The sequence below is a fragment of the Filicampus tigris genome, chromosome 12 (assembly GCF_054856515.1).
Source record: "Filicampus tigris isolate MCC_2025a chromosome 12, RoL_Ftig_1.0, whole genome shotgun sequence".
Classification (NCBI taxonomy): domain Eukaryota; kingdom Metazoa; phylum Chordata; class Actinopteri; order Syngnathiformes; family Syngnathidae; genus Filicampus; species Filicampus tigris.
The window spans coordinates 3,994,588-4,009,140 of record NC_141228.1 but is presented as its reverse complement, the minus strand read 5'-3'; the positions used below and the strand labels follow the sequence as shown (position 1 = coordinate 4,009,140).

At 41.6% G+C, this 14,553-nt stretch overlaps 1 protein-coding gene across 2 annotated transcripts in view; it reads left to right on the top strand.

The window, feature by feature from the left end:
• raver2 (ribonucleoprotein, PTB-binding 2) overlaps positions 1-14,553 on the top strand; it is an 88,639-nt gene that overhangs the window by 15,199 nt on the left and 58,887 nt on the right. Inside the window, exons 1-2 of one of the 2 annotated variants that reach the window (XM_086046881.1) lie at positions 407-752; positions 3,595-3,661. In XM_086046881.1, the coding sequence (XP_085903007.1) occupies positions 717-752; positions 3,595-3,661 (103 nt within the window). In that variant the 5' untranslated portion in view covers positions 407-716. Of the gene's footprint in view, positions 1-406; positions 753-3,594; positions 3,662-14,553 lie in introns of those variants that run through there. The other variant, XM_086046879.1, reaches the window with a different exon arrangement.

Sequence of the window (14,553 nt, the reverse complement as noted above, 5' to 3'; positions counted from 1 at the left end):
GCAGGGTTTTTACTTTCTGGACCTGGATTACCCACCTCTGATCATTACCATATATCACGTTCGACTGGTTCTACTGGTTAAAAGTCCACAAGCGCGTCGTCTATATCACTACCGTTGTTACGTGAGGATCGGGATTTGGACCCATGCGCAGATATGACATGGAAGTTGAAGAGTAAAAAGTCTTTAAAATACAAAGTAACAACAGAGATCAGGACTGGATGAGAGTTTGCATCCTCACTCAAAGAAGGTTTGACGTACTGACGTGTCACTGTGTAACTCAAACTTTTAAACTGTAAGACTTCAGGCCTATATGACATCATAAAGGACAAAGCATAAAAGGACCATAGCAACTGCATAGGAACTGATACATCACGTAACAACCAGTCATAACAACCGTGACTCATTTCAGAACTCCCGCCGCCGTGCGCCATTATGACTCAAAAGCATTCAGGAGCATCCTCTCCGGGCTCACGTCATATATTCTGATGCATTTCATTGGTTAAGGGACCGAGAATTGGATAAAAAAGAAAAGAAAATGATGTACACTCTCCCGGCTTTAAGGGTGGAAAGACGCAACAGCGCTCCCGATTCTAGTGGTAGAAACATGATTATGCGCTCGCGGCCTTAATGGGTTAAAAGGGAGGATGGACGGGATCGGAGGACGATTAATTTTATGAATAAGGACGGAGGGGCGATGACGGAAGGGTGCCCAGGTCATGAATGGAAGACGGAGGACGGATTGGCAAAATAGGGTAAAGTGCCCGTATCTTGAGTATTTCCATTAAAAAATTGAACCCAATGCAGCTACATTAATAATGCACAGGATGTTTTATTGAACATGACCTGACCAAATAAATAGTCATTTAAATCATTTCCAACCACAGGGCAGGCTGTCTAAATAAAGTCGAAAAACACACTTTAAACACCTGACATTCACATTCCTTGTCTCACAAAGTTTCAGTTCAACAAAACACAAAGACTTGCGACGTGCGTCTTGCGTCTTTGTTTTTTTTAAACCCCAAATACGTCCAGACATCTGCCTTCAAACCTGTTTGCACTGAATTCAATGCTTCCGCCATGTTGTTTTGATACGTTACCCTTGCATAGTGAAGAGATCTCACGCAACTCAAAAAGTTACGAATTTATGGGAAAAAAACGTATTAAAGGGATCGATTTATGGTTTGACTAATCGATATCAGGCTGTGATGCAGCAATGTGAGCTTTTTTTAATTTCACCATCCTCCCCACAATATTGTGTTAATTATCGTATTGTGAGGTTCATATTGTGATATCGTACCGTGACGTTTGGATATCGTTACATCCATACTAAACACGATGTGTCAGAGCAGACGCTTCCTACTCAGGAGACTGAGGTCTTTTGGGGTTCAGGGGACACTCCTCAGGAACTTTTATGACTCGGTGGTTGCATCGGTCATCTTCCAGGGAGTGGTCACCTGGGCAGGCGGCGTCTCGGCCCGGGACAAGAAGCGGCTGGACAAACTGGTCAGGACGGCCGGCTCTGTCCTGGGCTGCTCCCTGGACTCTGTGGACTCGGTGGGGGACAGGAGGATGTTGGCCAAGCTGTCATCAATGCTGGACAACCCGGACCACCCCCTCCAGGGCACCCTAACAGCACTCCACAGCTCCTTCAGTGACAGACTGTTACACCCTCGCTGTGCAAAGGAGAGATTCCGCCGTTCCTTCTTGCCTGCTGCTGTCAGACTCTTTAACAAGAACATTGTGTAGTCTCTACAAACTGGCGGACATTAGTGCAATTGTGCAGTCCTGCACCTGAGCTCATATTGTGCAATACCTAACATTCCCCACTACTGTTAGTCTAGTTTTATTTTTATCCAATGCTGTTCCTTACATTTCACTACAGCACTGCAGCACTGTCACTTACTTAGAGTATTTTTCTTTTGTACTATGTACAGGCCAAAATGAGTGTTCCTCATACTTTTTATGTAGATGTATGTTGGTGTGTATATACATGTGTATATACACATGTTACTGCGTATATTTACATAGGTTTGATCCTGAATGTTTGCCGTCAATGTTATACATTAATGGCCACATTATGCCGCCGTCCCTGTGTGACCTATATCTTTGCTGCTGTAACAATGAAAATTTCCCCACTGTGGGATCAATAAAGGCATTCTTATCTTCTTATCTTATCTTATCTTAAAAAGTGTCTGGGGAGACAATTCTAGCAAAATAATGCTGCACAAACAGCTAAACAGGAAATATTTCGGCATCCATACGTCAGCCGGGAGGAGTGGCCCAGAAGATTAAAACTACATTCAGAAAAATGGATGGCTTTTGAGATCTGCACAATAAATGTTCTCAAAATTAAATTACAGTAGTGCTCATCTTTTTATTTTTTTAAGTCAAGTTACAGAAACATTACTTTTATGCCTCTCATTTAGATTCATGTGTACATTTTTCCCCAAATATGTAGGCTGCTTTGCTTCTGTTCACGTTGGATAATGTTATACAGTATAAAGCAACACTACTAGATGCATTTCTCATTAGAAGCAGGTCTGTTTAATGCAACGTCAAAATAAAGCATGAAAAGGCAAGCACTCATGTTGTGTTGTAGATATCTTTTATAGAATAACTCAAAATACATCATGGTACTGTATATCGTTATTGTGATATAAAATGGCCTGGGTCATGATTTTTTTTTCCGTATCACCCAGCTCTCGGCCCTCGTAATTAACTCATGATTTCATCCTCTATAAACTGAATTTGTGTTAAAATCAAATTTTGAACTATTCAAACAGTAACCTCACAAAATTAAACTGATCTTGTTTTAAAAATTTGTGACTGTGTCAATGAGTAGAAAGGTACTGACTCTCTTGTTTTTTGCTGCCAGCTCTGTGATTTTCAAGGGCCAGTGAGCTGGTCTGTGTGGGCTGCCTTACATGGCCATTCCTGATATGGAACATGCCTGCTGTTTGCTGTGAGTGGGCTGGATTGTGGTCCGTGGGCTTGAAAAGAGGAACATATTAGAAAGCTCTCAAATGGTGTTTGGCGATTGCTTTCTCTTTGTAAATGATCTGATGCATAACGTTGAGTGGCTTTTTTTGCTCTATCAAAGCAGCTGTGACACTTTTTTTTTAATTATTACTACCGACTTCATTCCTTTGTTTTTGGTTTTTAGTTGAAGCCCTGCAACACTTTGGCAAACCATAAGAGTGCTTGAGTTTCAATGGGTGACAACAGAGTCGAACGTTTTGTGTTTCTTGCTACATGCATAACATCGATCTGTAAGAAGAATATTGCATATTGTTGTATTGGTTTTGCAGTGATGAAATGACAACCTTCAATTTAGTTTTTAAATATAATTACGATTAATTACAGTTCAATGGCCATTCAAAGGTTTTAACACAAAATGTAAAAAAAACAATTTAAGATTTAGAGAATTGAAATACATTTTCGTTGTATTCAGGCAGTTGCAACCACTACTTGTTACTTTCCTTATCTGTCCAAACAGAGCTAAATGTTTTAAATGCCTAATTATATTTTAATTGTACTGTAATATTACTTGCTTGGCTCATGATGGTGTGGCTAATATTCTCTCTCTTGTTTCAGGAGGTCCATGAAATCCTGAAAGAGTATGAACTAAAGTACTGCTTTGTTGATCGCAATAAAGGCACAGGTAAAACTCACGCACAGAGCACACATGTTCTACTTGTAAACATATATTACAACTTACAGCACATTCACAGAAAACAAAAATGTGAGCACAGCAATTTTATTTTTGCTCCCATATAATTCTGAAATGTATTAAAATGGTAAAGACTGCCTCTACACAATTGTGAACCAAAATTTGACAGGCCTTTGTTTGCTTTTTTTTTTTTTTTTTTTGCAGCGTTTAGTTCAACACAAAGTGTTCAATCCATAATTTTGTTGAGTAATGTGTATAATAGTATACATTGCTGACAAAACGATCTTTCCGATTTATAAAGAATCAGCTGCGCGTGCTCAGGCGCAGTCTTCAAACTGAGCGCAGTTGCCAAATGAGCAACTTCATCGCTGTACTGAGTGGGTATTCAGAGAAAGGCTGAATGATTTATCGTGTTTGTGATCGAAATTGCGATTTGGTCAGATGATCGTCACAGGTATTTTGGAGCACTCCTGACTGACCCAGAATCTGTTGTATCAACGATCTCACACATACTGTAAATGCAGTCTGTCTCTTCTCCTGCCAAACTCACCAATCAGCTTTCTGTACTGTATCCTCCCACATGCAGATCATCTCCTCTAAGTAACCAATCCTTGCAAATAAGATACACTCAGTTTTAAGCATCATTATCACTCTAATTCATTGTAATCCCCCTAAACTATTTGGATGGCAATGCACATTTAAGTTTGCATCTGACTGGTCAAATTCAGATAAAAGCAACAATTCCATAAAAAATTATTGCATGTCTTTGCGATATGCATATTGCATAAACCATTATCGCGATATCAATATTTTTTCGATATTGTGCCCGAGTAACAATGCTTTAACATGGTCACTATGGTTACTGTTAAACATGCAAACATGCAACAGACACCACAGAACAAATATAAAGTGTGTGAATGATACAAGTTTTGTTTTTCTTGTACTACGGTATTTTGGAGATAAAACAATAAATGTGAAGACTCATTTTTATGTAAGTGTATGAGCAGCATCCTCCTGAAATGCGCCAACATAAGGCACCAGAGATCACCATAATGCCAAATCAAGAGCCACTCACCGCAAATTGTGAAGAGCTGGCTTCGTGCATGGCCTGTTTTTTTACTAATTTTGCTAGTTTGTGGGATTAATAGTAGCGTGACACTACTGAGACAAATAACGTCGCATCTTGACATGCGTCACGAGGTCATAGACGGATGTAACGGAGAAAATCCGGTCACTTTTCAAAATAAAACATTTTTCAGCCTGACATAATAAAAAAAAAAGTTTAGGATTCTTTCTTCTGCGCGGCTCGCCACGGGCTACTTTGGACCAAGCTGCGTGGTTGGGGACCACTGGCCTAAGGCATTTTTGGGCTAAATTGGGCCCAAATCTGCATGACTTACGTCCTCTGTCATTCACAACACTTGCCAGAATCCAAAAACACTGTCTGCCGAAGTCAAGAATGAGAAAGAGGGCTCGGCTGTCCAGTGACGCAGTAGCTCTTCTTTTCGTTTTGGTCTGCTAGGAGTTCATATTTCTTAAATTTTCCTTTAAACCATATTTTTTTGCTAGCAAGTAGCTAGCAAAGACAAGCAAACTCTGGTGAGGTTTCTTGAAGGGATCATCCGGCTAGGATGGCCCATTTTACACTTAAAAAAACAAGCTTTATGTATTTTTCGATCAGGAAAATTATATTATCTTGCATTTTCAATTACATCAATGTATTTTGGAGAAGCTAAATCTTCTCAAAATGCCCCTTTCTTGTCACTATATAGCCACACCCCCCTCCCTCTTACCATGTCTTGGTGCCAGTCAGTGGCGGTACCGGGCACAATCTGTCCACTCAAAATAATTGAACATAATGTCCAAAAACGGTGAACAATCGGCACCAAAATGAGGATGATTTACATGACAATGAGGTAGAAAATGAGCATAAAGTCATCTGAGTTTGCTTATCACACAAATCTATGTTGCCGTTAGTACTTGTAGGTTGTGAGTAATTTATTTCTCAAAATGTTCACAAAATAAATCTAAGTAGCATTTCTTTCCAGGATTTTTCTTTTTCCTCTAATGGCACAATAACACACGCATGCATGCATGTCCGTGTGCGCACGCACACTCGCACAGACCCGCTGCCCTTAAAAAGAGTTTTCCTTTCCAGGGAATTCTTGCAGAGCAACTATTTTTAGTCAGCACAGCCAGTCCAGCAACGCCAACATCACCACACTTATAGTTGGAGACACACAGGCTATAAATGGCTGAGATGTCTTAATGCCTAATGCATCACACCAGCTCACTGGGCCAACAACTTGTGTTGTTGGTGCTGTTTTGATCTTTTTTTTCCTAGGTGGGCAATGTTCTCACACTCCTCATGATTTGTTTTATTTCATTTAAAACAACTGCTCATCCTAAATTAGTTTTTGTTTCTTTTCCCCTCTTGTTGACCTTCAAAGAAGTACCACTCACTTCTACTCCTCTTTTGGAGCAGACAACATTTGAGAGAGTCCTTGGGTCTTTTTTCTGCCCTTTTCCAGGCTCGCCGTCCTGTGTGGATTGTAACAATGTGGAATGAGGCACTGAAATTGACCCAGGAATTTGTCGGCGTCTGACGCACTATAAAAAATGGCGTTACCAAGGCAGAATGCTGCTCGTCACGACAAGAGTTTAACGTCCGAGACTTACTTCCCATGTTGCTATTGTTGAAAAGTAGTTGTCACATTTGCGCCGACGTCGCCACATATCTCGTTATCATAATAGGACGTGTCACAACTGCTTTGTGAAGACATACTTCGGCAAGTTCTGTTAGAATGGGACAGCTGAATACATCCAGACTCTACTGGTACGCTTCTGATGCTGCAATTTAGCAGGAATGCAGTGAAAGTGGATGGTATGAGAATGAAAAAAATAGAGTGTTCTGTCATGGGCCTCTGGATAAAAATGTGATAGGCAAAAGGCTTCTATATTGTCATGAATTTTTAAGTACCCCTAAAATAGTACAATATAGCAAGGATGTGGTTTTGCTATTACGAGCTCACCAAAATGTTCACTTCCTACATATTTAGTAAGTATAGAGCTGTTGATACTTAAAATGCCGAGAATTTGTATTCATTCCTTCGCCCTTGGCATTTTCCTTCCATGAAGTATTCCCCTTATTTCCAGTGGCAATTTTGGATTATAAATAATAATCAATCAATCAATCAATCAATCAATCAACCTTTATTTATTTTCCATACATATATGCAACTCAAAGTACTTCACATTAGTTCAAAACAACCCTCCAATTAATAATAGCCCACGAAAACAAAGTCCCGTGCACACACAGGTTAAAAAGAAAACAATTGACATAAGAAACCTGCGGCTCAGCACAGGGCATGATCGGTTACATTGTGTTTAGAGGCGCAACGATTAATGGATTAATCGGCAATTAATCATTTATCAAATTAATCGATTGATTATTTTAAACAATGACCAAAGGTGCAGATAAACTCGCACCTGATGAGCATCCATGACGTGGCATTATCTTCCAAAGAGGAAGCTATTTTGACAAGAGAGTTCCTTACCATTGCTTTTGTGCCAGTATCTCCAAAGCAATGTAGAGTAAATAAAGCCGGCTTTTGTGCAAGGTATGTCCTCGAAAGCGGTCAAAACTGCAATCTTGTTGAATCGTTTGATCAAGTAGCACCCAAGTGATGATGTGGAATGTATCAAAATGCGAGCGGGATTTGCACAGCCTGTCTATGTGAAACATCAAACATTTAGCCGCTAAAAACTAGCCATGCAGCCACCGGACCAAAGCAGCAATCAAAAATCTCATCTTTTGATTGTACACATTTTCAAGTATCAATAATGTTAACACGGTATGTAGTGTCATATCTTAAAAATTGTAATGTTTACATTTTAAGATATACAGCATTACAGCTGAGGGGGGCAATTTTGGGTAGTTCACTATGTTCAACATTTGTTGCACTGTTGTGTAAAAAAAATGTTTTGAAAATGTTTGCATCTCTTTTATTTAGTTTTAAATATTAACGTCATGTTAAACAAATGTTGAAGTACTCTCTGGTTGCTTTTTTGTCAGTGAAGATGCTTAAAAACTGGCATTTTCAAAGTCGGGATATGGGTGGAGATTTTTTTCATGAGCGGAATAGAAAACGGATGGATGAAGAAGAATTTTTACAGTTGTGGTTTCCAATGAAAACACTGCTGACAAGACTGTAACAAATTGTAATAGCATCATTCCTCTTGAGGGAGGTGCATGTTCTATCTGTGCTCATGAGACTGAGACTGTTTTATAATTGGTGTGAAGTCCACAGAGTCCCAGCATGTTCCTCAAGAGCACATGGAAGCAAGAACAGAGGCAATGTTTTCAGTGCTAAGTTATTGAGCGAGGTTTAAGTACAAAGGAGCCTTAAAGGTTAAACACAATGCTGGTCGACCTCCAGTTTGTTCATATTTCAAAACAATTTTCCCATAGGAAATATTGTAAATTCGGATAATATTTTCCTGAGTCATATTAAGTTGTGTGAGGGTATGCGTGAGTATATGTATGATTGTCTGTCTATACTTCATGTGTCCTCTGATTAACTGGTGTACACCCACCTACAGTACTAACCCACCAAAAGTCATCTTGGGTTGTAATCATTTTTATTGGATATGTTATTTTGTTCCCCTTCACAATGGAACATAAATCTCTTCCGCGTCTCACAAAGCTCGCATTAAAACGAGTGAGCGTGCCTCTACTCTCGCACTGAACTGTAGTTCTAAGAGAAGCTCTGACCGCTTCTTCGCATCATGACCATATCAGTTCCCACTCGGCCTCTGCTGTTGGACTTATTAGGTCATAATGATGGGAGTGTTTATGTCTGTCCTTTTGAAAGTGTCTTGCAGTGCACCTGTCCTTGCTTATGTGCATGTTTCAGCATGCCATGCTGTGAGTGTGAACATAGCCACGCGTTTCCATTTGTGGTTCTCCTCCAGGCTGTCGCGGCTGATTTGCAACACCCACCATCGCTACACACGTGACGATCTGTTTGACTGTTTTGTTCGCCATGTTCTCCCTTCCACGCTACAATGCTTTCAGTTGTCCAGTTTTACATTACAGCTCTATCTTTATCTGTATCTATTTTCATATCCATCTACCAGTGTTTTAACTGCTTTTTTCATCATGTACGTTCTTTCCATCCTTTCATTACCATATTGTAAGCAAATATGTTTTTAGTCTTAAAATATGCCTTTGGTAAAAATGTACTGACATGAATGTAGCTCTTTGACATGCTTCAAATTGCTTTGTTGCGGCCAGCCTTTAAGGGGGAAGTCAATTGCAAAATTTTCTTTACAAGTCTAAACACGGCATTCTGATTAATATTGCATTTGTGGAATATGAGTTAAGCAGCGGGGCGGCACGGTGGTCGACTGGTTAGCACATCCGCCTCACAGTTCAGAGGTCGTGGGTTCAATCCCGGCTCTGGCCTCCCTGTGTGGAGTTTGCATGTTCTCCCCGTGCCTGCGTGGGTTTCCTCCAGGTATTCCGGTTTCCTCCCACATTCCAAAAACATGCATGGTAAGTTGATTGGATGCTCTAAATTGCCCCTAGGTGTGATTGTGAGTGCGGATGTTTGTCTCTGTGTGCCCTGCGATTGGCTGGCAACTAATTCATGGTGTCCCCCGCCTACTGCCCGAAGACAGCTGGGATAGGCATGCCCCGTGACCCTTGTGAGGATAAGCGGTATCGATAATGGATGGATGGATGAGTTAAGCAGCAAAGTCCACCTGTTTTTATCCATCTCAGGGCGGCCATTTTGTCAGTTCTGTCGACTGAAAATGATATCATCGTTGCTCAGGGCTCAGGTAACGACCAATCACAGCTCACCTGTTTTCTGAAGCTGAGCCATGATTGGTCGTTATCTGAGCCCTGAGCAACTGTCATGTCATTTTCAGTTGACAGAAGTGACAAAATGGCCACCCCTCAGATAGCTAAAAACGGCTGGATTTTGCTGCTTAACTCAAAAAAAAAAAAATTGGCTTGACTTCCTCTTTAAAGTGGCAGTCATCCCATAAGTATTTTTTTCAAGTATATGTTCTATGCAAGCCCACTAGTTGAAACAAGTCATTCGTATAAATATTGCGTTTGTGGAATAAGAGTTAATCCACCCGTTTTTTGTCACATCTGACCAATCACAGCTCACCTGCTTTCTGAAGATGAGCCGTGATTGGTCGTTACCTGGGCCCTGCGCAGTTGTGATGTCATTTTCATTCAACAGAAATGACAGAATGGCGGCCCCCCGAGTTAAGCTAAAAAGGGGTGGATTTTGCTGCTTAATTCATATTCGACATGCGCTATTTTAAGCAGAATGCCGTGTTTCAACTAGTGGGCCTGCTGAGAACATATTCTTGAAAAGAAATGTGTTTGGGTTGACCTGCTCTTTAAGGACGTTTTTGTGGTGGCTAAAGCCACAGATTAAGCCAAAGACACCAACATTTATATGCACATTACTACTCGGAAATGACGGTGACAGCATTATGCTTCACTGTAGGAATGGTGTTCTTTTGGTGATGAGCAGTATTTGTGCCAAACATACATTTTGTAATCATTTTATTAACTATTATCACTTCAGTCTTGGTTTCATCAGGCCTTAATAAACGCTATATAACACACCCCCAAACCACCCTCTTCTCTCCAACTGCGTATAAAGTAACCTGACACAAGTTTGTAGGGCCACCACACATGAGCACATAAACAAACAAAACAACCCTCGCGTTAATGTCTGTGGTAATGCATGGAAGGACTATTCCCTCTCTGTGCTCTTTTAAAACTCGTCTTAAAATTTTTATTTTATTTCATTTTTATTCTAAGTCTTTAGACTCAGAATGAGACTCTGCATTGTTTTAATGTTTTAATGCTGCTTGCTGTTATTCTGTTATTAATTTATTGTTTTTAACTGTTTTTGTTTTTGCGTGTCCGATTTTTACTCGATGTACACCACTTTATATGCAGTGATGGTTGTTTTTAAAGGGCTTTACAAACAAAGTTGAAATGAGTTGAGAAGAGGTTAAATTTGCTGGTCCGTTTATCGCCATCCGTCTGCAGCCCGGGTACCCATCCTGACGGCGTGTCTATCCACCTTTTTGTCAAGCTGGATCAAATAGTAATCACCTATCGGCCGGTCCATCTATCATTTTAAACGCATTTCCGTTATAGCGCTTCTGTCAACCAACTTCTCCCTCCACCCCTACTGAGGGAAATGTGAAACTGAAGACTCACTGCTGCCAATGTGTAATGGAAGCCTCACGGCGGCCGGACAAAATACGCCCCCTTTTAGGAGCCCTTATCTGTATCCCTCTGCTCCGCAAACAGTACCTTTCTGTAACTTGACAAAAAAAAAAAAAAAAAAAAAAACATCAAAATGAATGAATAATTTTGACTATTTAACTACATTTTTGTCTTGTTCTGTTTTGTTAGTGCCAGAACTGAACATGAAAATAAAAAATGTACAGTACATTTGACATTTGTTATCATTACAAATTTTGTGATCAAAATTTTGATATCAGTTCTTTTATTTTTTTACATCGACGTATACTTTAAGCAGTTTAAATCGATTTTCGATGAATCATTACGCCCTTACTCGCAGTGCATAGGTCGTTGGTTCTAATCCAGTCTCCGGCCTTCATGTGTGGAGTTTGCATGTTCTCCCCTTGCCAGCGTTGGTTTTCTGTGGGTACTCCGGTTTCCTCCCACATTCCAAAAACATGCATGGTAGGTTGATTGAACACTCTAAATTGTCCAAAAGTGTGAATGTGCGTGTGATTGACTGTTTGTCTATTTGTGCCCTGCGATTGGCTGGCGACCAGTTCAGGGTGTACCCCAATTCTCACCCGAAGACAGCTGTAATAGGCTCCAGCATGCCCGCGACCCTAGTGAGGAGAAGCGGTTCAGATAATAGATGGATGGATAATGTTAAATTATGCTGTAGCATTGTATAGAAGGATGTTAATTTTTAACGTGCTGTCGCTGCTTGCGAAGATTTGCATTTAAAACTCAAACATGATGGCGTAGATGCTCACATTTTCATTTTCAGCTCTTCGGAGGGAGATGAGGTAGTTGACCAGCCTGAACGTGTGACACACCCATTCCACACAGTGTGAGTCACTTGCCACAGCACAAGTGCAAAGGTATGTGGACAACACTGCGGAACTGCGGATGTGAAAGTACAATGGCGAGGGTGATCCTGGGAGTCCCGGCATTTCAATGGAAGCCTTTGTGTTTGCCACTACACTATTCACTGATGAAGACTGCACATGCTGGCAAAAAGCTCATTGGTTTAACTTGTGTATTCTATGAAGGGTAGCTTTTCTGTTCTCATTTTGATTTCATCATCTCCTCTGCTATTTTTCGTCACTGATTTGTTATGTGTAAAGGACGGTTCGATTCATAAGTTGTCGCTTTTAATGATGTCATGGACGCTTCCAAATATACTGTATGTATACATCGTTTCAAAATGCCCTAAGGATTCTGCAGTTCTTGGCCAAGAAAGGACATGCCACGCTGGAGCGACATCCCTACTCACCCATGATTTTGTGGTGGAAAGTAGCCCCCTTTTTCATACCATTGCATAGTTTCCGCATTGTGCATACGAAGACCGCTTTGGACTTGCATGTAGACTGCAGACGCGCAATGCAGAAAGTATGGCCGTTACGTATATGCGTTCAGTCAGCGCAGACTGAAGACCTGTGATAAAATCACTCATGCCTCCTCCATTGTTGATAGATGAAGACACCGGGGTCTCCACAAAAGACTGTGACATTGTCTACGCCCGTGGGTTATAGAAATTGAAGACTGTCTAGAACAGGAGTAGGGTTGGATGATTATGGAAAAAATAATCACCATTTTTGATTGAGATTGCAATCAGGATTAATACAATTATTCATTGATTTCAAAATGTAATATTTGTACAACTACTAAAACTCAACCACACAAAACTATCTTCATATCCTCATTCCCATTCATCACTTCACGTTGGACGCTATTCTTGAACACAGCTTTTTGTCAAGTACGAAATGATCTTGTAAATATTTGAAATTCAAGCCTCTTGCATTTTTATTCTGCTACATTCACACCTTTGATGTCTTGAATATTTGCACACATTGAAGCATTACCTTATCTCTTTATCATATTTGTTTCTGAAAGTATGTTATTTTCTCAAGTCTTGGGATTTACTGGGCTAACCTGGGATCAGGGGATTGTTTTTCGTGGCATGTCATGTGGAAATGTGTGTTGGTACGACAAAAAAAAAAGAAAAAAAATACCTGTGGGTAGCCCCCAAATACCACATTGGACCAGCCAGACAAAATGGCGGCTAAGCGGACGGCAGGAGGGTACCCTGGCTGTAGGCAGAAGGCGATAAACAGACTGCAATTTTTTAGAAAAAGCCCAGCTCTGCAAAATACACTTTGGGGAACGAGTAGCAGACAGCACCAAATTTGTCATGTTTTTCGCATGGACAATGCTATAGTTAATATGTCCTCCTACCATACATGCATGAAGACCAAAGTGCTGCGTGTGGACAACACATGCAGCGAACTTTGTGCTTGTGTTACGGCCAACAAACAACTGGAGAAGCTTCGCCGGCTGAATGAACAGCGGATATTATATATGTGTGTGGACACAACACTTTGTTGTATCAAATCAACTTTTTTTGTTGTTGTTAGCTATGTTAAAATACCAATTCCTCACCAAAAACAACCTCAAACTGTCAGGTTTTCGTGGAGGAGGACCCAAATGCAGGAGGCAAAATAAAGTATTTAATTTAAAAACAAAAGGCAAACAAGGTGCTGGGATAATACCAAACCCCAAAAAATGTTGAAGTCCAAAAAAACCAACAAGGACCAAAAACAAACACTAGGACTAGAATTGGAACTGGACGGGACTTGACTTTGACAAGAAACCAATAAGGACTGAAAGAAAGCGGGCAACTAAATACAGACAAGTTGACGATACGAGGAACAGCTGCACAAGACAGAGGGTAGGAGGAAGCTGGTTGGCTAACACAAGGGACCGGGATGACAAGCACAGGTGGACTTAATTTAACGAGAGACAGACAAAGGAACACAAGGAAAAACATGAACCTACAGTCAAAAACCAAACTGCCGCCGAGACAAGACTGGAAGGCGGCCGCAGGATGTGCGCCGCCGGAACGGGGGATGGCCGTAGGACGTGCACCGCCGAGATGAGACAGGAAGGCGGCCGCCGGCCAGGCACCGCTGGAACGGCAACGGAGGACGGCCACAGGCCGGGCACCGCCGAGATGGGACTGGAAGGCGGCCGCAGGCCGGGCGCCGCTGGAAAGGTAAAAGGGCCGGGTGGCGGCCGCAAGGCTGGCGCCGCCTGAACAGGTACAGGCTCGGGTGGTGGCCACAAGGCTCGCGCCGTCGGAACGGGAACAGGCTCGGGTGAAGGCCGCGGGGCGCGCGCCACCGGAACAGGTCTGTGCGGCGGCCGCAAGGCTCGCGCCGCCGGAACGGGAATCAGCTCAGGCGATGGCCGCAAGGCTAGCTCCGCTGGAAGAGATTCAGGTAGATTGAGTGACTGGCGGAGGCGAGACCACCTTGCAGCCATGAGGTTGAGTTCAATTGTCTGAAGAAGCAGCTTCTCATCGTGAAAACAAAAGCCAGGCTGTGATGCCTGTCCTGCTGGGTCCATTCTGTGGTTGGTTCGTTCTGTCAGGTTTTCGTGGAGGAGGACCCAAACGCAGGAGGCAAAATGGTGTGCAATAAAGTATTTAATTTAAAACAAAAGGCAAACAAGGTGCTGGGATAATACCAAACCCCAAAAAATTGTTGAAGCCCAAAAAAAACAACAAGGACCAAAAACAAACTTCACATTGACAAGA